Source organism: Chenopodium album, chromosome 19 (genome assembly GCF_948465745.1).
Source record: "Chenopodium album chromosome 19, dcCheAlbu1.1, whole genome shotgun sequence".
Lineage (NCBI taxonomy): Eukaryota > Viridiplantae > Streptophyta > Magnoliopsida > Caryophyllales > Amaranthaceae > Chenopodium > Chenopodium album.
In genome coordinates this window covers 526,862-549,811 of record NC_137852.1, presented here as the reverse complement: position 1 = coordinate 549,811, position 22,950 = coordinate 526,862, and the positions used below count along the sequence as shown (strand labels likewise).

General features: G+C 35.8%; 2 protein-coding genes across 3 annotated transcripts; one reads left to right on the top strand and one right to left on the bottom strand.

Annotated features, from left to right (window-relative positions):
* Positions 1 to 786: 786 nt before the first annotated feature.
* On the top strand, positions 787 to 15,485 carry LOC145594807 (uncharacterized). 2 transcript variants are annotated; one of them, XM_081651139.1, is made up of 20 exons: positions 787 to 956; positions 2,450 to 3,047; positions 3,134 to 3,222; positions 3,339 to 3,437; positions 4,281 to 4,845; positions 4,944 to 6,017; positions 6,139 to 6,247; positions 6,716 to 8,400; positions 9,034 to 9,172; positions 9,307 to 9,430; positions 9,515 to 9,598; positions 11,203 to 11,344; positions 11,442 to 11,671; positions 11,836 to 11,931; positions 12,777 to 12,947; positions 13,027 to 13,206; positions 13,517 to 13,630; positions 14,412 to 14,594; positions 14,799 to 14,843; positions 15,185 to 15,485. In XM_081651139.1, the coding sequence occupies exons 1-20, from the start codon at positions 843 to 845 to the stop codon at positions 15,317 to 15,319; spliced, it is 5,976 nt and encodes a 1,991-aa protein (XP_081507265.1). In that variant the 5' UTR covers positions 787 to 842; the 3' UTR covers positions 15,320 to 15,485. The 2 variants fall into 2 exon arrangements, with proteins under 2 accessions (XP_081507265.1, XP_081507266.1); XM_081651140.1 differs by having other exon boundaries at positions 825 to 956; positions 2,403 to 3,047.
* Positions 15,486 to 16,428: 943 nt separating this feature from the next.
* On the bottom strand, positions 16,429 to 21,576 carry LOC145594806 (hydroxyproline O-arabinosyltransferase 1-like). The gene is made up of 8 exons (XM_081651138.1): positions 21,052 to 21,576; positions 19,518 to 19,585; positions 19,140 to 19,341; positions 18,946 to 19,043; positions 18,788 to 18,857; positions 17,919 to 17,990; positions 17,668 to 17,781; positions 16,429 to 16,815 (listed from the first exon to the last, which is right to left on the bottom strand). Exons 1-8 carry the CDS (start codon positions 21,448 to 21,450, stop codon positions 16,762 to 16,764), a joined length of 1,077 nt encoding a protein of 358 aa, XP_081507264.1. The 5' UTR covers positions 21,451 to 21,576; the 3' UTR covers positions 16,429 to 16,761.
* Between the last annotated feature and the right edge of the window lie 1,374 nt (positions 21,577 to 22,950).

The following is a 22,950-nucleotide window of genomic DNA, read 5'->3' as shown; positions in this document are numbered from 1 at the left end:
ACTGAACTGAACTGAATTGATTGGAACTGAACTGAACTGAACTGATTGGAGCTGAACTGAACTGAAATTAAGTAAATGTGAACAGGCCCTAAATCATACTCCAAAAAACCTCTTATCCCATTTTAAAGTGTATTACATCAAGTAAACCCCACTTTTTATAAATATCATAAAAAATGTGTGTTGCAACTATTCATTAGAAGGAAAGGACCCTATTTAATTTAACAACACTAATTAAAAAAAAGAAAAGAAAAGAAAAAGAATAATAATAGTGTGTTGGAATAATAGGAGTAGAAAAGGAAAAAAAAAAACACCTCGAATTCCTCTTCCTTCTGTTCACTCCCATGTTCCTTTTTTCTCTCTCCTCTGTGTTTCCTCACTCTCACTCTTGCTGAGAAGCATAATTGATGACAAGAACAATTGCAATATCCACAAAAATAAAAGGTACTCGTATTGTTCTTCTTTATTATTCTTTTTCTCCTGCTCTTGTTTATTATTCACTAAAGCTTTAATTTATACTCAGCTTTTTAATTTGTTTATTGGAATAATTAGTCTTGAGAGTTACAAAATGCCAGAAAGTTCAATTTATTAGTTTAATTTGATAACCTTTAGTCTGTTAATGTATGTTTTGATTGTAAATATTCTAATTTTTATGTGCTTCTTTGCATTTTCAGGATAATTCTATGTCAGTTTAATTTGTATTCTGGAATTTGATGGTGGAAATTGAATAATTGATCAGTAATTTTTTATTTATTTTTTTTTTTTTTTTGGGGGGGGGGGGGGTGTGTGTGTGTGTGTGTAAGTTGGTGGCGGTGAAGGCGGCGAAGGCGGTGGTGGTTTGAGCTATGGAAAATGGTTGGAAGATGAAATGTGGTATGCAATCACCAAGTTCGGGTTCGAGTTTGAGGGTTGCTTCTTCCTCGGAGCAAATTCAGCTCCACCAGGAAGCTAGGAATCAGGTAACTGTAAATTTTAATTAAGATGTGTGATTTGCAATTCTAATTAATACATTTTATGTACATTGTAATGTGTCTAATTAAGTGTACATTATCGATGTTGGTTGGCCAAATTCTCAGTCATTAAATTTATATTTGATATTGATGGCCGCACCCGCAAACCAAGAGAGAGAGTCCACTTTACACGATCAAAGGAAGTTCCATCCCAAAACCATATGGCAATAAGAGGAGTAGCCCCTTAGCCTTATAAAGTGTTTAACTCTCTCTTCTTTAATCAATGTGGGACTCTTACATGTGTTACTTGGTGGGATATACTTCAACACTCCCCCTCACATGTAAGGTCCCTTTTAACTCAAGGATCACTTGATCCAATACAATTTGGCCCAGAATACTTAATGTCAATTAAAGGTCCCAAACTTGGGCCTGACAATATACTCAAGCCATTAGAGGTCCCAAACCGTGGGCCTGATTCTGATACCATGATAAACGCGGGCTTGGGCCGCACCCGCAAACTAAGAGAGAGAGTCCACTTCACAAGTCCAAGGAGGTTCCATCCCAAAACCATATGGCAATAGGAGGAGTAGTACCTTAGCCTTATAAAGTGTTTAACTCTCTCTTCTTTAATCAATGTGGGACTCTTACATGTGTTACTTGGTGGGATATACTTCAACAGATATACAGTGAACTTATGAACATGTATAAATGCATCGCTATGTATGAGACATGTCATGTGTAGAGCAGTAGAGGGAGTGCTGTTGTATTGAGTTGTGCTTTGTCCATGACATGGTTGACATTCTTGTCTTTGTCGACCCTTTTTGAGCCCAGGGATTTCGAAATCTAGGACACCTATAGAAGAGCATAACATAAAATGGACTGATCGAAATGTATAGTGTATGGATTGTTTAAGGTTGATGGGGAAACAACTATTCAAAATCCACATGCAGCTAAAATTTGTTGATATAATTGAGTATAGAAACCAATTCCGGAAAGAAGACTTAAAAGGTAATAATTTTTGGTAGACAACATAGGAAACAATCTATTTTGAGAAATTCTACTTCCTTCGTTTGATAATTTGAGAAACATTTCTTTACGAGACTGCAATAAGCAATGACCTCTATTTCATTCTATGTAGGACTATGTATGTCAAATAATGATAAAAGTAATGCTACTCAAACCAAAACCTTTTGTCACCCTCAATGTAGTGTGGCATCATGGTTACATTTATGTTCTTTTCTTTGGATCAAAGCGAGGCACATGGTAAATGTTGGGGTTCAAAGCTTCAAATGTTGTGTCCATCTTATGTTGGAGCATAGGACCTGACATGTAAATCTTATGCGTATTTTAATAATGTGAATCTTATCTAGAAATATGGTGCTCACTTATTTTGTCTTTCCATTTTTCTACTGGTTCATGTTGCATGCAATCTTTGCATGTTTAACACAACTGTAGCTGCTGAAATCCAACAACTATGATGATTTGAATTACCTGGTCTGCAGTTGAATACAAACATGAGCCACTGTATTCTTCCCCATGATATGCGAGAACAAGGACCACGGTCTTCTCAAATGAAACAGGCACCCACTTCCAATATATTGAATTTTGGTTCATGCAAGCCAACCCAGCTTGAAACCGGAAGTTCATTTTGCTCTTTGTTATCAGCCCCACCTTCTCTCTTGCAATATGATTTACAGCGACAGTTGAATGTGCATTCTTCCAGTGGAGGGTGCATTCTAGATACTCCCGCTCAGGGAAATATTGGTACAATGAAAAATTGGCAATTGTTGCAGAATAGCGCAAACTACAATGCAAGAGCTGTAGTAGATATACACCCTGTTTTTCCCTTGAGGCCTATTATGAATGCAAATAATGGTAGTAGTCATGGCCTAAGTGACGACCTTAGTACTCTGAGGGCATCCATCACTCATCCTGGCTCTCAGACTGAAAATGGGATTAATATTTTGCAAAAGGGGGTAGCTTGTGCTCCTTTAAGCAGCAGTAATTTTCCAGATGCATCTTTACAAGCTTCAACTTCTGTCCATAAGAAACAGAATTCAGCTGTGAGTGGGTATCCTCGTGTCTTCTGCATGGGTGCATGTGAGTTTATTTATTCCTTTCACTATCCTCATATTAACCAGTGTTTTGGTTGAAAATCTGATTTGCCTGCATGATTGGTTAAAAAGGTGGAGATCTACTTCTCAGCAACACAGGTCTTTTTGGAGTTTTATGCTCATGCCATGGTATGCGAATGTCAGTGTCTAAATTTTGCGAGGTAATTGTAATCAAAAGTTGCTATCTGTGTAGCTTCCATGTGGCTTTCTGCTGTCTTGTCTACGTTATATCTATTTGCAGACTTCTGAAAGCACATTCTGCTTCGTTCTAATGCAGCATTCAGGTTTATCTGATGTTAATCCTGGGTATGCTGTTCGCATGGATAGCGGTGATAGCATTGCTCAATGGCATAAAATGTACCTTCAGAAGTTCGGGGTATGATGTAAATTAAATTCATTTGGAATGTATTCTTATAGGTGACTTCTATAATCTGTAGAATATTTGTTTAGTTTTTTCTTTGCTCACACTATTTTTTTGCCACTTATCATCGACATAATTATGCCCCATATGTCTTCTTTTCTTTGCACCCAGTTATATAGTGAGTCTGTGCCAACGTGTGCCGTTCATGCTTATCTGTATAGCAAATTATGAAATTACTGTCACTAGAAAATTCAGCATTTTATGATTATTCTAGTTAGACACAATTCTGTCACCCTTCTGGCATTGTCCATTTTCCATATGTTATTTTGGTTTAATGGTAATAGGAATATCATGGTGTTGGAATTGCACCACTGTAAGTTTACTTTGCAAATACATCAATTTATGCAAGAAACTAAACTTACTCTCATGATGCATCACGGCTAAACTCATTATGAACTCTAATGGGTTTGTTTACTGTTCTCTTGGCCCCATCATTCTTACTTTTGCTGCAGTAAATTGATGTTAACCTTCTAACTTGTATCCAATCAATCTAACATAATAATATCTGCTACCTATGACTATATACCTGTCTGCACACTTGAGCTCTTGCAGGTCATTGGATTTGGCTGTTTATATATTTCATTTCAAATAAATTCCTAGAACCTTGGTATTCTAATGCTTTGCTAGGAGTTGGACATGACCTGACTTCTACAGCATTATTTACTGTAGTATAGTTGGCTATGCTATCACATAGACTGTAGCGCATTATTGCTTGCTTGTTTTGCATTAACTCTTTAATTCTTATTGGCATGTATTTTAATCATCGAGATGAGGGGTGATATTTTTATAATGATTTAGATTAGGGCTCCAGGGGATCATAGAGGATGGGACTGGCCGGAAGGATTGTTAGCAACTTCTGGCTTGACAAATAGCAGCATGGCTGTTGCTGACAAGAGGAAGGTTTTTGACATGTCTAGTCTGTTTAATCCATCTGCAGAGTCTTCTACGCAGCCTCGGAATAATGTGTCCCCTAGTAGACCTCGAGCAATCCAGGATTTTCCTAATCAAATAATTAAAAATGCCCAAATAGCTTGCACTTCAAGAAATTTAGGGCCGACATTGCTGAGTGATAAAGATGGACCAGGGGATGGTTGTCTCTCAAGGTCCTTCCACTTTACCTCCTCTTGTGAGAATTCGTCTAGTTCTGCTTTACTGAACTTGCAGAGCATTGGCTCCAAAGCCAACAATAATTCAAAGGATGAAGTTGTTCGGCAGAGAGGTCCTATTTCTTCCAGTGTTGAGTTGAAGCTTGGGCAGCCATCTCAGCTGAGTTGGGGTTCTGGAACTGTTTCTCTACCAGCTATGAGACATCACACTAGTGGAGTCCAGATAACTACTGCCCAGGATATGCTGAATCAAAACTGTGCGTTAAGAGAACTCTCCAAGTCTATTATCTATGCAAATTATTCTACTATTTTTATTAGTTTTTATTTTTTACATGTTTAATGCCTTTTCATGCAGTGACAAATGCAAAGGTCTCTGAGAAAAATCAGCAGCACATTTCTCACCATTCTGCCCCTGATTCCTGCAGAGAAAATAAAACATTCGTGTCAGGTCCTCTGAATAATGACCTAACTTCATTCCTGGCAGGCCCTCTTAATAGTGCACTGATTTCTACAAATGGTGCTGCTCATGCGGAACATTTAAAAGATGGGCTGCATAATTATTGTACACATTCAGTGAAAGTTCCCTCTTCTAATTCTACAGCTCGAGGGAATTTGTATCCTAAGAAAATCAATAGAAGGATTAAAGACAGCCATCCTCTCAGTCCTTGGACAGTTCATGGCCAACCTCACGTAGACAGGTCTGTACTGATAGACTTTTCATGTAATGGAGATCCACCAATCAGGCCTTTAGACATCAGTAAAACAGCTTTACCAAATAAGATGAGCAAAGCCATGGATGCTACTTGTGGGAATGAAGGATTGAATGTTGGGAGTGGATCAAGCTCTGGTTTTGCTAGAAATGGGAAACCTTGTAATCCTAATAGTACTGTATTGCCTGCTGTGAAGTTTAGCATATATGGGATGGCGAATATGTCGTCAGATGTCTCTGGAGCTTCAAACTATGTAAGGAATGCGTGTAACCTGGCAAGCAATCTTGACCGAGATCAATTCTCCAATAAATTGAGAAATCCATCTTTGAATTCTAGAGCAAGTTCAACCTTGCAGGCAACTTCTACTGATTTCACTCCACTGTCCGCAGCGGCTACAGGTCATGGTTCTTCTTCTTTTAGTAAAGATGTTGAAGCTGTAAACTCACATTCAAGAATTGAGAGCTTGAAGATTCATGCTTTGGGGAATATAGACAAATCATCTAAGGAAAGGCCACTGGATGCTTCCCTTGCACTTGATCAGCAACCAAAGATCCATTCCAACCACATCCTACAAATTGAGAACTGTGGCATTCCTGATTTGAGAGCACAGGGTTCATTTTTTGATCAAGGGTCGTATGAAGCACAAAGACATGGGCGTCAATCTTCTGTTGGACATATTACCTCACCATCCCTCCTGCCTGATGTCGGTCATAAGAAAGGTGAGAATATTAGAAAAGGGACTATGCAACATGCAAGACATATCTTTTATTTTATCCAATAAGAACATAAAATAGATTGTTGTGTATTTAGGGCACTTCAACTAGTGTTTTGTCTTTACAGGTACAAATTTGGGTGCTAATTCTGAAGAGATGACAATATTTTCTAAGTTAACTGGCAAGTATAATGAAAATACTAGTAATCAACAGCCAACACAACAGTCTGAACTGAGGTTAGCTTTTATTTCATGCAAGTTGTAGTAGTTATAATATATTGAGTAGTTAACTAGAATTTTTTCTGCGCAGAGCCTCTGCTGATGTTATTGGCTGGTTCTTGTTAAAGAGCTTCTAACTGTGCAAAGGTTTAAATTTTAAAAGAGCTTCAGTGAAACTATTTAAACAATACTTGTAAACCCTTAAGTGAATTCTGGAAGTTACTGCAATAAGTTTTAAAATGAATCCTGAAAGACAAAAGCAGCTACAAGCTAACAACAGTGGAAGTGTCAAACCAGTCTTTAGTTTAGCATCTGTGAGATAATTTTTTGTGGGGACACTTGGAAATATGAGTGCTGCCCCTGTTCGGTTTCAATGTTAAGTAATCTGAACCCTTCTTGAATGGCCTAGCCATATGTGTCCTAGAGTTCATTAAATTTTAATCTTGAGTTTTGATACTTCCTTGATTGATGCATTTTCTTTGGCAGTGTTGGAAGACAAGAAAACATGGAATGTGACTGTAACATGGTGCAAGGATGTACTCGAGAATCATCTTCTCATATATCATCCAGGTGCTATTACAATGTTCAGAAAGCATGTTCAAAGAGAAAGCAGGAATCCAAAGGTAGTGGCTCTATGTATGGTTTAAAGAAGCAAGAAAGCGTTGCAATTGTTGAAACCCCTACATATAGTAATCCAAAAATTTCTGATGACTGCGTCTCTATTGAAAAAGCATTCCGAATAGAGTGCAATCATATGGAAAAGGAACATAATGTCAAACTAGATTGTGGAAATTCTCAGTGGACAGATGTTCCTCCCAATGCAAATGTAAATTCAAAAATGAGATTTCCAGATGCAACAGCGCATATGTCGGACTCTAGGAAAGAATCTGAAACTTACTTGAAAGAGCTTGCCACTAAAGGTATTTTCAAATCGAACCAGGCAGCTGCGTTGAAAGGGAAAGAATTATCAGACATTTCTTCTGATTGTTCTGCACCAGTTGTTACCCAAGCATCTAATGAGGTCGACAGGATTGATTCTGGTACTGTTGATGGCGGTCATAAAGTATGTGACAATGTCCAAATAGCAGATCAAGGATCATCTGCTGTTTCCGTAAGTTCATCTGATGAAGCAGTTGAAAGTGTTAGAAATTCACAAGTTTCTGATGGTAACACTAGATCTACTGAAGAAAAATCTTTGTCAGCGTTGGAAAATGTAGCTCATCATAAAGAAATTTATGAATTTAGGTATTCAAATTCAGATGAATTGCAAAGTTTTTCAGTGTCTGGAGGTAATTCTGATGAAAATCCGAATAAGACTCAAAATGAGAATGTATTTAAGTGTAAAAAAAGAAAGCGTACCAATAAATGGAAGATGCTAGGAACAACATTCACCTTCTCAAATCAGTCTAATCAAAATACATCTACAATGCTTAATGTTAGTTCAAGCTATAATTGTCTCAAGCAGGGAAGGTCTGCCTTGTTTGCAGCCAAAATGCTTTCTCGTAAAAGAGATTGTAATGGGATATATAACGTTGTGGAGGGTGAGCCTAGTGATCAGGAACCATTGAAGAGCAATGACGACTCCGTTGAAATGCCAGAAAATGCTCTTGTCAAAAAGGTAAAACAAGTCAAGCCTCCTGAAGTTGCCAAGTTTACTGAAGCTGTAAAAAGATATGCTTTGCACAAACCAATTTCTGATAGAACTTGGAAGAACAGTGCGAAGGACTGCCAAAAGATGAAGCCTGTTGCTTGTGGAAAGTATGGTATTATATGTGATCAGGAACTAGATATTGACCAATTAAAGCCACCAAAGATTGTTCCTCTGAGCCAGGTTCTAAAAGCTTCCAAAAGACTTGCTAAGTTTGAGAAAGAACCGGTGGTGCCTTCAATAAAGAAGAAGAAGAAGAAGAACATCTGTTGCTATGTTGGTAGAGAACGCCATGACGTACCATCTAGTTCCTATCAAGGCCAAGATAGCAGAAACAATAAGGTTTGGTTAGATGCTTCTAATCAGGAGACTCAGAAAATGCACCTGAAAATTATGCAACCTGATAATGCTGATGCATCGGAAGGAGGTGAAATTAATCTAAATACTTCAACATCTCACCCAGCTTCTGCATCAAAGACCAAGGAACTCCGTATGCGCAGCCTCTATGAGTTATCTATGAGAGGTATCATATTAAAATTTAAGGCTTACTTGCATCTTGGATCAATGTTCCTCACTCTGGCATCTGCTTTTACATGTGCAATCTTGTAGTGACCTTATAATTTCTTGTGGGTGCCAGATATAAGAACAAAATTAATTTGAGCTTGTATGACAATTAGATTTTCTTTGTTCTTTCTCACTGTCTACTTGATTAGCTAAGAGAGTGCCTTTATATGTAAAACTCTCTTAGATTCTGATAACATCTCTGTAATGAACTTGTGAATTATGATCCTGCTCCTTTCCCTAGAGATGAATACATAGTGTCTAATGAAATACGACGGATGAGAGTTGTGCTGTGCCTTGGTAGACATAAGGTGCGAGAGAGGTGCTAGCTGACAGATATCTTAGTGTATTGCTTTTGTATGGTACATTACTTGCTAAATGTTTATCATATATCTTAGCCTTTTAGGATCCTGAGTTAAATGCTCTGCAGCAATACCCTCTTTTGTTTTCTGCCTGTTCCCTCCTTGACCTATTCTGGTTAGATATAGGGATCTTCTCTTAAGTGTTTGATGCATATTCTCACATGTACTCTAGTTTTGATAATGTATTATTTGTTATAATGCATTAGCAGAGCAATAATTGGGTTTTGCTATAGGTAACAAACTCATAGCTGCAGATATCAGTCGTTCCCGGAATGTAATGAGTGCACAACCAACAGTATGTGGATTGCAAATGATCACACTGAAAGATGCTGAAAGATGTGATGGTGGTAAAAGAAGAGATACTGGAAGAAGGTGAGGAGAACCAGGAGATCATAGAGTATTTGATTCTCCTGAATAATATGCTGAAGCAATGTTTTCCAGTATAAATGCAGATTCAGTCCTGCTATGGTTTTTCTTATCTGATTGGTTTTTGCTTTTTGATTCAGATCCTGTAGAAAACTGCATAATAGTTCTCTGATTTCAGAAGTGAATAAATTATGCTGTGTGTGTGGAATCTCAAACAAAGACAATGCTAACTGTTTGTTGGAGTGTGGACATTGCTCAATCCAAGTATGCAGCAGTGATTGGAATCTCAGCTAGTTCTTTTTTAGCCTCTTAAATATACTGTAAAATTTATCTCTCATAAATTTACAGATCCATCAAGCTTGCTATGGGATTTCAAGAGTGCCTAAAGGGGATTGGTATTGCAGACCATGCAAAACTAGCTCTAAGGATGTTGTAAGCTTCTATTTTCAATTTCAGATTTCTGGTTTTTTGCTTTAGTTTTTGGTATGATTCTAAAAAAGACCCTACACATTATGGATTAGTGATCACACTAGCTGGATCAATCAGCTCCAAAATTCACATACAACTTACATTTATCTGATTCATTACTTTACGGGCCAGAGGAATGCTATCTTTCAGGGATACAAATTATTTAGAATAAAATGCTTTTGACAAAGCTAGATTTGACTTTCAGTATCAATAACATGTGGGATATTTGTATAAATATAATTGTGGAAGGTGATATATAGATTAGTTTAGGGTACATTAAGCAGATGCAAATAAATGTATTTCGTTAAGACCATGCTAGCGAATAAAGAGATAGTATGTCAAATAATCAGGGAGAAGCGATGGTAGGACTCAGTCTATGTAGAACACTGATAGGACTAATTGCAGATGCATATTGGTCCTATCCCTTTTCCTCTCTCATCCGTCTGCTGTCACTGCTTACCGAGATTGTTCAGCTATTATTGTCACTTGTATTACTTATTCTTTAATTAATATCCCTTTTAATAAACACATTGACTATTCAAAAATGGAAAGGACCTGCCTAATAAACTGAGCCAGACAATGGAAAGTTATATGTTTGGTAGGAAGAAGACTTGTGCAGAGACTGCGGACTGCATAATATATGACAGGGCGATTGGGAGACTACTATAACAGTCTGTATTGAAAATTAGACTATTTTGATTGTGAACCATATACCATTGTGCCAGTACATCTACTTATGTAATCTATGAGAAGAATGTTATACCCCTTATGTCCCTATATACTAATTGTTTCGGGTCTGAAACCTAGGGGACCTTGTGCTCTGGATGCTTGTGCCCTTCCAGGATTTGTGAATGTCAACTACCCTCGGGGGGCTAACCAAGGACCCCCCCCCCCCCCCCCCCCCCCCGCGGATGCCTAACAGCCTAACTCAACTATCAGATGTGGTAGATATGTAGAGAGATAGAGAGAGTATTTTAGAGAGAGATAGAGAGACAAAAAAGGATCCATGTAATGAGGATCGATATAGTGAAAATCATTTTTCAAATAAAGTAGTATTGCAACTTTCCAAAAAAAAAAACATTGCTTATATTTATTAGAAAGAATGGAGGTATATGAATTGTTTGTGAATTTGGTGGATGATCAAACTTGAATTATTTGATCTTGTATAAAGTTCCTGTTAGTGGTGTGGTATTCAATAATTTAAGTCTTCATTGCAAATACTTATGTGTACTTCTTAAATTGGTTGATGTAGAGGTGTCGATTTCCAACCCTTTTAGAAGCAGTAAGAGTCCTATACCTTGCATCACTTGCATGGGCTTTTGCTTGGTTTAGTATAAGAAGGGTTAAGCATTACTGAAATGGAGGTGCTGCATGAAATTTTTTCTTCTTTCAGTTTAAATTGTTTTTTTTTTTTTATTTTTTATTGTTTATTTTTTTATTTTATTTATACATATTTGGGGGGGGGGGGGGGGTGTCCCCAAGGGGAGTTTGTGTGTGTGTACTTATTCTTTCTGATTTATATCTGTATTGGTTTTAAACAACTTATATTGATGATTTGTCTACTTTAGGCTTGTGTCCTATGTGGCTATGGTGATGGGGCCATGACTCGTGCCTTTGGCAGCCGCAATGTGGTGAAAAGTCTGTTGAAAGCATGGGATATTAGAACAGAACCTCATATTATGAGTGTGGGTTCAACTGAAGCCTTGTATGGTATGTCAGTTCCCTTTAGTACCATTATAACAATGTTTACTAAAAACCTGTATTGTATGCACTGTGTTGAGTATTAATTTTAGTAATAATTTCACAGTTCCAGCAAAAATGGAGTGCCTGAAAAATTTGGAAAGTGCAACTTGTCATCCCTGTCCTTCCATAAAACCAGTAGTGCATAACAGCATAATATCAGGATTGTTTGATCCAACTGTCAAGCAGTGGGTCCATATGGTGTGTGGATTATGGACTCCAGGAACAAGATGTCCTAATGTGGATACCATGAGTGCCTTTGATGTTTCAGGTGTTTCCAACCTTAAAGAATACATGGTAAGCACTGTAGATGGAACATTACTTTGCTTCATCTCTGCTTTTTTCATGATCAAAATTTTAAGTCTCAAACATATGACGGAACAATCTATGCAAAATGTGACTGTTCCCCCTCCCCTTCTTCATTCTTCCCATATATTCATATGTTAATTTCCTTGTTCCAGGTATGCTATATATGCAAGCGCGTTGGTGGGTCGTGCATACGATGTTATGTTGAGACATGCTGTACTTACTTTCATCCATGGTGTGCTCATCAGAAGGTAATCCTATGCTTATATGGTGCTCCCAGATAAGTCAATTGATGAACCCTTTTCTTTATGGGTAATAGTTGTAAAATCAAACAGACTTCAATCAAAGTTAATGTCTTCGTTTACAACATCAATCACCCCAATAGGATCCTCTTATATGGGGCATCCACATTTCCCTCTCTTGAATATGGAATTAAGCTTGGCTACCTTGTGGGCATTCACATTTTCCTCGCCTATGAGTTATGACATGGAAATATGAGTAAGTTAGCTAGAATTTTAACAATTCAATTTTATAATTACTAAGGGATTAGAGTTCATTGATGAAACTATTATTACATTAAATATAATTTTCTACCTTTCAGTTTCAATTCTTGCTGGTTTTGGCTTTAAGAAGTTTTATTTAATACAAAGCTTGTCATCATTCAATTTCTGCTTTAAGAATAAAATAATATGGGAAGGATAAAGAACTAGTCAAGGTGATCATCTGCGAAATTGTCTTTTATGGCTATTAGTGATTGCCACTTGATTCAAGGATTGTTTTCTTGAGTTGAGGAAGGTGATGCAGTTTTTACAGAAAATAAACTGCTTAAAGAACCAAAACCAACTCTGCATGATCATCAACCTATCATTATTATATTGGTGATATAGAAGTTCTCAGGGCATGAGATGGAGGCCAGATGTGGTTTGGATGCTACTTTCATATCATTGATAATTTGTTCCTTCTTGCTCACTGAAGAGAAAAAAGGAAAAAAAAAAAAAAAAAAAAAGAAAAAGAAAAAAAAAATTAATATTGGAAAGAAAGTTTCTGATGATAATCATTGATGGAATCTCAAAGTATCTTACCTTGTTGCTTGCAGGGTCTACTGCAAAGTGAGGTAGGAGGAGTTGACAGGGATCAGATTGGTTTTTACGGAAGATGCTTGTTTCATGCAGATTCCAGAACTTGTCATTTAGAGAATGATATTGATACTAACAAGGAAAATTCTGAAACTGGTCAAGAAGAAGAGCCAACTTGCGCCAGAACAGAGGTACAAGTGTTGTTAATTCTTGGCACTTTATGGTGCAGAATATTTTAGAAAGCTCATGATGTAATTGCCTCTCAACCAGGGATATAAAGGGAAAATCCAGGGAGATGGAGGGCATTATTCTTCTTATCAGCATAGGGGTAAAGGTGGGTGCCTTGTCACTCAGGTGCAAGTAGACGCTTGGTTTTACATCAATAGACACAAGCTGAGCAGGAATAAGCTGCCTAAACCTTCAGTTTCAGATATAGACCATGATTATCGGGTATGTAAAGAGTTAAACATAATCTCTTTCTTTGTAAATGCGGGATGGATATCAAACATATTTCACAATATCATTTTTCCTCTAGCAAAGTAGCAATTAAACTTGGGGAATTCAACAACTGACACAGAAATGCTCAAGTGATTATTGCTTTTTCTAGCAATTAATTTGGGGAATTCTACAACTGACACAAATGCTTAAGTGATTATCACAATTGTCTTTGTATATGTCTTTAATTCCTTCCTCAACGGGTTGGATTGTCATTGCATTTAAGTGATGAAAATCAACTAATACATGCATAACATCTTTGCAGAAAGAATATGCTCGATACAAACAAGCAAAGGGCTGGAAACATTTGGTAGTGTATAAATCTGGTATCCATGCTCTTGGTCTGTACACGTCTCAGTTTTTTCATCGTGGGGCTATGGTAGGGTCCTTCATCCTTGTATATACATATATACTCCCTCCGTGTTTTTTTAAGTGATACATATTGACCGGCACATAGTTTTAGGCAATTTAATTGACTTAAATAAAATAAGAGGTAAGTGGGGGTAGTGGAGTATTAAAAAATTGTTAAAGAAAGATAGTGGGGTTAATAGTTTATTGAAAAGTAATATATGTGAGAGGAAAGATATAATAAAAAAGTAGTAGTGGGTTTGGGTGGGGACCATGAGAGGAGAGAGATATAATATTTTAATGTATTGTTTTGCCAAAAAAGAAAATGTATCACTTAAAAAAACACGGCCGGAAATGGAAAATGTATCACTTAAATATATATATATATATATATATATATATATATATATATATATATATATATATATATATATATATATATATATATGTATACATACATATATATATACATATATATATATATATGTATAGATATATATATATATATGTATAGATATATATATATATATATATATATATATATACATATATATATATATACATATATATATATATATATATATATATATATATATATATATATATATATATATATATATATATATATATATTCTTGATGTGAATTAATTGATTGACTTTTGTATCTGCTGAAAATGGCCGAGTTCACTTTTCAGATATTGAGCAGCTATATCTGCTGAACTCTATGTTTTACGGTTTTACTCTATTACAGAGTTTAGACTTGTTGGCTTCTTTTACTGGTATGTGACTCTTTTTACATCTGCATCTCTTAGGTTGTTGAATATGTTGGTGAGATAGTGGGGCACCGTGTTGCTGATAAACGAGAGACTGAGTATCTATCAGGAAGAAAGCTTCAGTATAAGAGTGCATGTTACTTTTTCAGAATAGACAAGGAACAGATTATTGATGCTACCTGCAAAGGTGGAATAGCTCGGTTTGTCAACCATTCATGCCAGGTAATATGCTGTTTTGGATACTATTGCTTGCCTAAATGTTCCTCCCCGTGGAAAGAAAAAATAGAAAGTTTCTTTTGTACATGCTTTCTTTTTTTGGGGTGGTGATGTTTCTGCTCAGTGATCTACTGATCTTTTTAAACTCCTTATCATTCCATATGCACTTTTGTGCTGACTGCTTTTGTTCATGTCATTTTCTGTGACCAGCCAAACTGTGTTGCCAAAGTGTTGACTGTCAGGGGTGAAAAGAAGGTAATGGAACAGATTTCTTCTTTATGCTATGTTGCTTTGCTTCATCAAATGTTCATGAGATTGCTTACTTGATTTAAATAGTTATGTGTTTGCCGAAATATATACATGCTGAATCTGCAGCGATGAGGATGAATGATAACAAGTCAGCATAATGGATTTGAGAAACCATTCTTTTTATTTGTTACATTATAAGATAATCAGAGATTTCTCTCTTCACATGTTATTGAAATGGCAATTCAGTCAGTAACATCCCTTTCCATCTGGAGGATGACCCTGTTAATCGTCTAGCTAAGTTAAAAAAAATGCAGATATTCTGAGATGCTTTATATTTGCACTTACAGGTTGTGTTTTTGGCTCAAAGAGATATTTATCCTGGGGAGGAACTCACTTACGATTATCATTTCAATCGTGAGGATGAAGGTAAGAAAATTCCCTGCTTTTGCAATTCGAAAAACTGCAGGCGTTATTTGAACTAGACAAAGCCGTAAATTCAATGGGCAACAATGTATTTTTCCAGTTATCAAAATCTTGTCTGTCGTATGAATTGCAATGTCAAAATCTTGATGTAATTATAAGGGTGATGACACCTTGTGTTAATATGGTTGTAAATTTTCGTGATATACTAGTTAATGTTATTGCCAATCTGACGTCTGAGTTGGGACAGTGTTCTAACGAGAATTTGACATACTTGATAACATCCAAGGAATTGATAAGTCAAAGTCCTGAAACAAATCAATCCAGGAAGAACTAGATTGTAGATCTGATCTATATTGCTTGGATAGGTCTACCCAAGCATTGGTCAGTTTATTGATCAGTTGAACCAGAAGGTCCTGAATCTAAGTCATGTTCTGTGAGCTGCCGGCATGGCCTGGTGCAATCTGGCCTTTCTCTTAGTTGTTTATTGTACCTGTGGATTCTCGATCCTATTTCCGCTGTTTTGGAGCCAAAACTTCTAGCAATGGTTGATAAATTTTCACATAGCTCATGCTGAGATGGGATTTTCAACAGAATTACCATAATGGAAGACTTACTAGGATCTTATTTCATTTTTTATGCTCCGAGAAATCGTAACTAAGCTATGATCACTGTTTGGCTGCAATGTCTAGAAGAAAAGAGAACTCTAGTGCATTCAAAGGAGTTTTATTCAACTTAAATAAGAATTTTTTTTTATTATTATTATTATTTTTTATTTTTTATTTTTTTATTTTTTGACAACATAAGTCAAGGAGAATTAGTGCACAAGAGTTAACATTTAATTTGCTTATACGAGTACTTCATTGTAGGAGTTAGATGTACCACATAAAAATAAAATATAACAAAATTAGAAAAAATTTAAATGTTTTCAAACTTTGTTCACAAAGTTCATCAAGTTTAGATAAGGACTATCATATTTGTATTACAACCAAATACAGTTTGAAGTTAGATACTGAATTTCAAAATGATGATTCATAATTTGTGAATGTCAGGCGTAGCCTTCCATGCACTTGGGACAATGTACTTTCGGTAGCAGTGGTAGATCAGTACATACACGGATAGACAATTCGTCTAGTCAAAATTGAAGTTCAGATAGTAACATTTAAAGATGATGGTTGAAGAAAAAACAATTGGATTGATTTACCGTAACTTGCACAAGAAATTAACTATATTAACAAACTTTTCTGAGGAATTTCAGCTTTTTACAACTCACCTATGCACTATTACCTAAGGTGCAAAATCTTTTTGTACTTCGGTAATACAAAATATGGGGTGGCACCGTGGCAGTGATTGAAAGGAATGGAAAAAAAGAAACCTCTACTATCAAAGGATGATCTATGATTTTGTATAGTTGGATCTATCTTGCATCAACAAAGCCACATTACCGAAAGCAAGACAACATTACGAGTATCACAGTATTGTAATCCATCACGTATCATTATGACTACCAGTTAGGTATGTTTGATGTTGCCTCGTTCACCATTTTAACAAGCGTCACCTGTAATAGGAAAAACAACACACTAAGAATATCACAGGTAGATTTAAACTGCTAAGAAGCAGATCATTTCAAGTCTACTGTGCAGTTGAAGATCTGAATGGAGTTTTTAACAACCCTGCAATGGTTTATGCAGTTAGCAGCATACGGCTTGGACATTACACGAGTACATGCTAGTTATAAGTCTTATCAACTTGTCATTAATGTAAATTAAAAACTTTCTAGCAGGTTACTATCAAGATAGAAGGTGAAGTCTCTGCTCTCTACTGGGTAAGTTTTTCTTTATACACAGTAGATATACTCATTCATCACATATAATATTCCTAGTCACAAGACTCACAACATAAACATCAAAAGGAATGGCTAATTTGATATGAATCGCAATGATGACATACAGAACTTTCAGGAAGTTTAACCTCTTTAACTTTCCGCGTAAAAATCCACCTAATAACGTCCGTCTGGTAATAAGTGTACCTCATGTTCTCCACTGCGACTAATCTTTATTATCTAATTCTAGCACTAGCTTCCTATTATTAGTCCAGTTAAGGTTTTCCTCTGTTATGACAAAACAATGCTCCTTCATCTTGAAAAACAATCATAATCTTTGTACTTATATATATGACCTTTCATAGCTCCAAACATAGTCACATGTCCTTGCCAAGTATCTAATTTATAAGACAAGGACACGAAATTTGATAAACTAAAACCAATTTTACCAAAGCCTCAAGAGACAAATACATGGCTCCAATGCACGAATGTGTTAGTTCAAAGAAGAGTGGCTTGCAAAAGGAAGACAGCCATAAGGGTGCAGCCAAATGAAAACAATTGCAATGCTACAAATTGAGAAAAGCATACCACACTTTCAGGAACACCAGGTGGTGGCAGTGTCAAGTTTCTTGGAGGTTTAACCTTGTCATAGGATCTCTTGTCAAATCGCCATTCTCCAATCTTTCCATATGTTAGCTTGCCCTGCATTTTAGGATCTAAAAATTTCTAAGGCAATTCAAGAATGCTTTTGAGATACGAAAAAAGGCATGCACACAAGCGAAGACATGCAAATAGTGGGAAGCAGACAGCTTAGGGGAGGAAGGGGTAGGGGTATATACCTTCATATCATAGTCACACCCGTAAGTGTAATGTATGATATACTTTTCTCCCACTTCTGTGTCCCATGGAGGCTGGTTTACATCATAACAGAATATAATAAGTGTAATGATTTCAATAGATTTTTTCTCATAGAGGAAAAATCATAATGATTTAATCAGAATACATAATCAATTTCATCATCCTAAATGAGAGCATGCTCGTTGCCAGCAAGCTTTTTTCTTGTCAAAATATAGACAAGAATAGATATGTACAAATCAGTAATTTGAAGATTTGAACCAAAACCTCAAAATTCTGCTTACACGTTAAATAAGAAGCTTAATTACTTCTAATGAGCAAATCACTAATTTGAAGTAAACCCATTATAATCCAATGCCCAAAAGTAGTGAATATGTCGGCTATATAAAAAATGAACTGCAATGATGGACTCTAATTTAATCAAAGGTTTTATATAAACCTTGAATTATAGGTTGATAGGGCCCATCATCAAATGAAAAATGTAACTTCAGAAGCAAACAGTCAATGTAAAATCAGAAACTCTATGGTCTGACCAAGAAGCATTATGCTTCATACATTTATTGTAAGTTAGGGTCTGGAAGTAATGTAGAATCCGACAACCCTTGCAAGTGATAGGATCCATACTGATGAATGGTGTTTAAATATATTCAATGAAACACTCTAGCTTCATTGAGATATTATGTGATAATCTAACCAAAAAATTTAGTATATTATAACATGTAAACATGTATTAGTATCTCTCAAGCAAGTAGTGTTGTAAGCGAGCAAAACATGGGGAAAGATGGACAAGAATTAGATAAAAGCTATACAACATTAAAATAAAAGATATAAAGGTTAAGGCAGTAGACTAAACCTGAATCATGAAATCCTTATACAAGATGTTCTTTACACCATGCAGGGCAGACGCGACAGCATAGGCATACCTGCAGATTCACAGAGTGAGGCTACAAGACATGCTTTATTATAGATTTATAGTAAACAAATTTCTCAACCTACTTTGAAGAAGCTTACATCTCAAGAACCCAACCAAATGCTTTGTCAGTTTCAGGATCCTTCTTCATTCCCAATGAAACATTCATCCATGTGGGAGCTATCTTCTTTAGAGATTCCTGTAAAGAATAGCAAGAGCCAAAAGAAAAGGATGATACTGATCACAATCATATAGATGCATATTTATTGTAAAAAAAATGAAAAGAACTAGTTACCTTTGCAATAATTACAGGAGAATTTCCAATGGGATCAATCTGTGTTATTTGTCCCTTGTTCTCAGGAAAAAACTTCCGGAGTGCAGCCTCGTACTTCTTAGGTTCAATATAAAAGAATGGAAAAGCAGCTCCATATCCATCACGAGATAAATTAGGTATAGGCTTCACAATAATGTGATCTGGCTCTGCCATTAGTATGTAACTGCATTACAGTGAGAAACTGCTAATTAATTATAGAAAGAAATGATAACAGAATCCCCCCCTCCCCAAAACTTTTTAGTTCTCCATTGGGAGGGGAAGAGTGGGGGGGGGGGGGGGGGGGGGGGGGGGGGGGTAAGGGATGTGAAAGGACCAAGGAATTCATATCAGATTTCATACTCTTCTTTGATGTCTGCTTGTTCAAGCCATTGTACAAATGCCCAAGGTCTGTTAAGAACAATGTAGCCCTACAAGTTCAAAAGGACATAAACAAGGACAAATGAGATTGGTAGGACTGCCAAAGCCAGAATTTCAAGTACAATATGAACAGTATTACACATCACACAACATCGACAAACAAATTAAGTGCAAAAAAATAAAAAAAAGTCTTAGCAGGTGTACATGGGCTTTTACACCACATAAAGAAGAATGACTTCCTCTTTTTATCATTCAGTTCGATTACATGTCAATAATGGGGCTCCTCAGCTCAAACTTCTCACAGGCAACCAGTACCTAGTTACTTGAATGCATGTGCTTTAATATTCCAAATTAACATCAAACCAGCTTATTGAATTGAACATAAGAAGCATTTACTGCACCTGCATTTAGATAGCATCACCATAATTATTCAAGCCTACAGTCACAATTTACTGGGATACAGCTACATGCACAATTGCACATCTTCCAGTATTTTCACATACAAAGTAGCGTCTTATACAGACATGAACTGCCTAAACCAGTATCAACTTAGGTTTTGACTTCCTAAAAAACCTTCAGAAAAATAGGCGAACAACTATCTACACAGCCATCCAAGTAGACTATACCAATTTCTACACATACTCAACTTCAATAACTTCAGACTCTCACACTGATCAAAAGTTTCAGTACATGCATAATGGTGAAGGCCCTTCATTATCCTACAGATTTGAACTTGAAAGTTAATATATCCCTGATGGAATTCTATAACAATGTTTTTACCAATCACATCTATTGTTTATTTAAAAATCAAACAGACGTTTACTATGCTCGGGTGATAAGCCTAACTAATCTATCATATTGTTCTAACTTCCAAAAGTTTAGGCACCGCATCCATGATTCAACAAAATGAAAGCAAGTATATAGTACATTTAAATCATACAATCATCACTTCTCAAAAGGACCACAACCATTCCATCTTCTGCCAACTTCCCCAACCACCAATAGACTTTCTTATGTCCAAATTTTCTATCTTTTCAACTATTCAAGATCAAAATTGCTTTCACTTGTAGCCAGTTAACTCCACAAACTTGTAGCCAATTAACTCCACAAACTTCAAACTCAGCAACCTAAATCACAAACTCCACTCTGCAATCAGAAACTTACATAGGTTCTATAAAAGAAACCCCCTTCTCCTAACTGTGCAAAGTTCCAATACACATTTGCTACACACCAAGGATCAAGCAATCTTCGATTTGTCAAAACAGAATCCAAATTCACCCTAAAATGAGCTAAATCAATATTATTTCGTAGTATATATATCATTTCAAATATGGTACTTTGATTTACCTAATATGGAATTTATGAATTCAACATCAAATCAGGAAAATGAAACCAACAACATTTCTAACTCAAAACAAAATCCATCAAAAATCAACCATTAACTTCAAAATCTACCTAACAAAAACAAGATTAATTCCTAAAATTGATCAAAACTCAACAAATAAAAATCAATCACCTGATCCACCCCAGAAGGAAGAGGCTGAGCAACAAAAGTAGGGATCTCATCCATATACTCATCCCGGTGACCCGAATGCAAAATCCGGGTAAACCCACCCATCTCAGAATTGGGTTGATTCTGAAACTTCTTGAACCAATAATACATGACTCTACATTGCCAAGTATTGTACAGAGAATCCGAGGCAGTAACAGCAGTATGAAAGAGCCTTTTTTGAGATGAACCCAGTTTTAATTTGCGATCAATAGGAAGTTTGATAACCGGGTCAAGTGAAGATGGGTTATTGGGTCCTGGGAAATCGAGCTTTAAGGGTGCATTTGCAGAGATTATGACATTGTAGGTGATTAGAGCTGCTGAAAATGTAATTAATAGGGTTTTGAAGAATGCCCCAAAACCCATTCTCAGTTATTTTTTTCTTCTTCTGAGTTGTTCACTCTGAAAATGATGACTGTGATTTGTGAATTTGGGGAAGAGGAGAGAGGAGAGAGGTTGACGATGACTCTTTCTTTCCAAACTTCGTTTCTATTACGGAGTTGTACTAATTGCAAGTATATGTGCATTCAATATTTCCGTACTTCCTCGTTCTTTTTTTACTTGACCCGCTTTGACTTTTATACTGTTCATCACCCTTCTTTTAACCGTGTTTTGTGAATAATATGTAAGGAAAAACATATTCATGTTGGATCTTTTTGAATTCGTCTCAATAGCTACTATCATAATATATAACTTTTACTATATTTTTTGTAAAATTAAAGTTATTAATCGTTAAAGTTTTGCATTGGCAAGAGTGATAAAAGAAACAGGTCAAGTAAAAAAGAACAGAGAAAGTACTCCCTCCATCCCTAAATTACATTCCTCCTTTCTATTTTTGGTATTCCAAAATTACATTCCTCCTTTCTATCTTTGGTAAGTTTTTTTTAGTAAATCAACTCTTTTTTTTTGTTTTATATTTAATGCTTTCTCACTCATCCTTACCTAATCTCACTCATAATCCTTGTGCCAAATTACAATGAATATGATTGGTTAAAAATTTTCAATTAGGAGCATGTGATTGGTCCTTTTTTTTGCAAAGGATTGATGACATGTCATGAGTAATAACTATTCTATCTTTGTACTTCCCATTGCATTATTTAATTATTGTTATTTGTCTTATTCTTCTCTCCTTAATTCCCGTGTAAAGTTCCAAAGAGGAATGTAATTTAGGGACGGAGGTAGTATTTTTTTAGGCATTGAATAATTTGTTACTTAAGTTCAATTAATAGACCATTTTAATATATGTAATGATATACAGTACTCTTTTTTTTTTTTGAAGGATATGATATACTTTATCATATACTCCGTATATAGTCCAAACTTTCCTTTTTAGTACTCGTATTAATTTGAAAATTTATCGATAATTTACGAGTAATTGGGTGTAATAAATTTGGCTATGATATTCAGCGTAATGATTATAAGATTGTCGTAATAATTCTAGGAGGAAAGAGGGACATGCTGACTTATAGTTTGAAGGCAAATTTATGGAAGATAATTCCTTCTAAACATGAACAACCTATCCAAAAAGGAAACCATGTAACATGTCAATATAATATTGTATATGGAAATGGTATGCTACATAGCCTAGATTGTATATTATTATTGATGATTAATCCTCGAATCACAATAAATTTGCAAAGCCTACTCCTAACTCTGCAAAGTTCCAAATATTCCAATACACATTATTTGCATACCGTTAGTAATGAAGTAGGGGAAGATATCGTACTGTATTATTTATGCCATAAGAAATCAAATGGCCCAATAGCAAATAATGATTTCTTAACAAAGCCCAATCATGAAAAATGACTTCTAAACAAAAGCCCAGTTACGGCACTTAGCCCATGAATAAATCAAAAATATATAAAA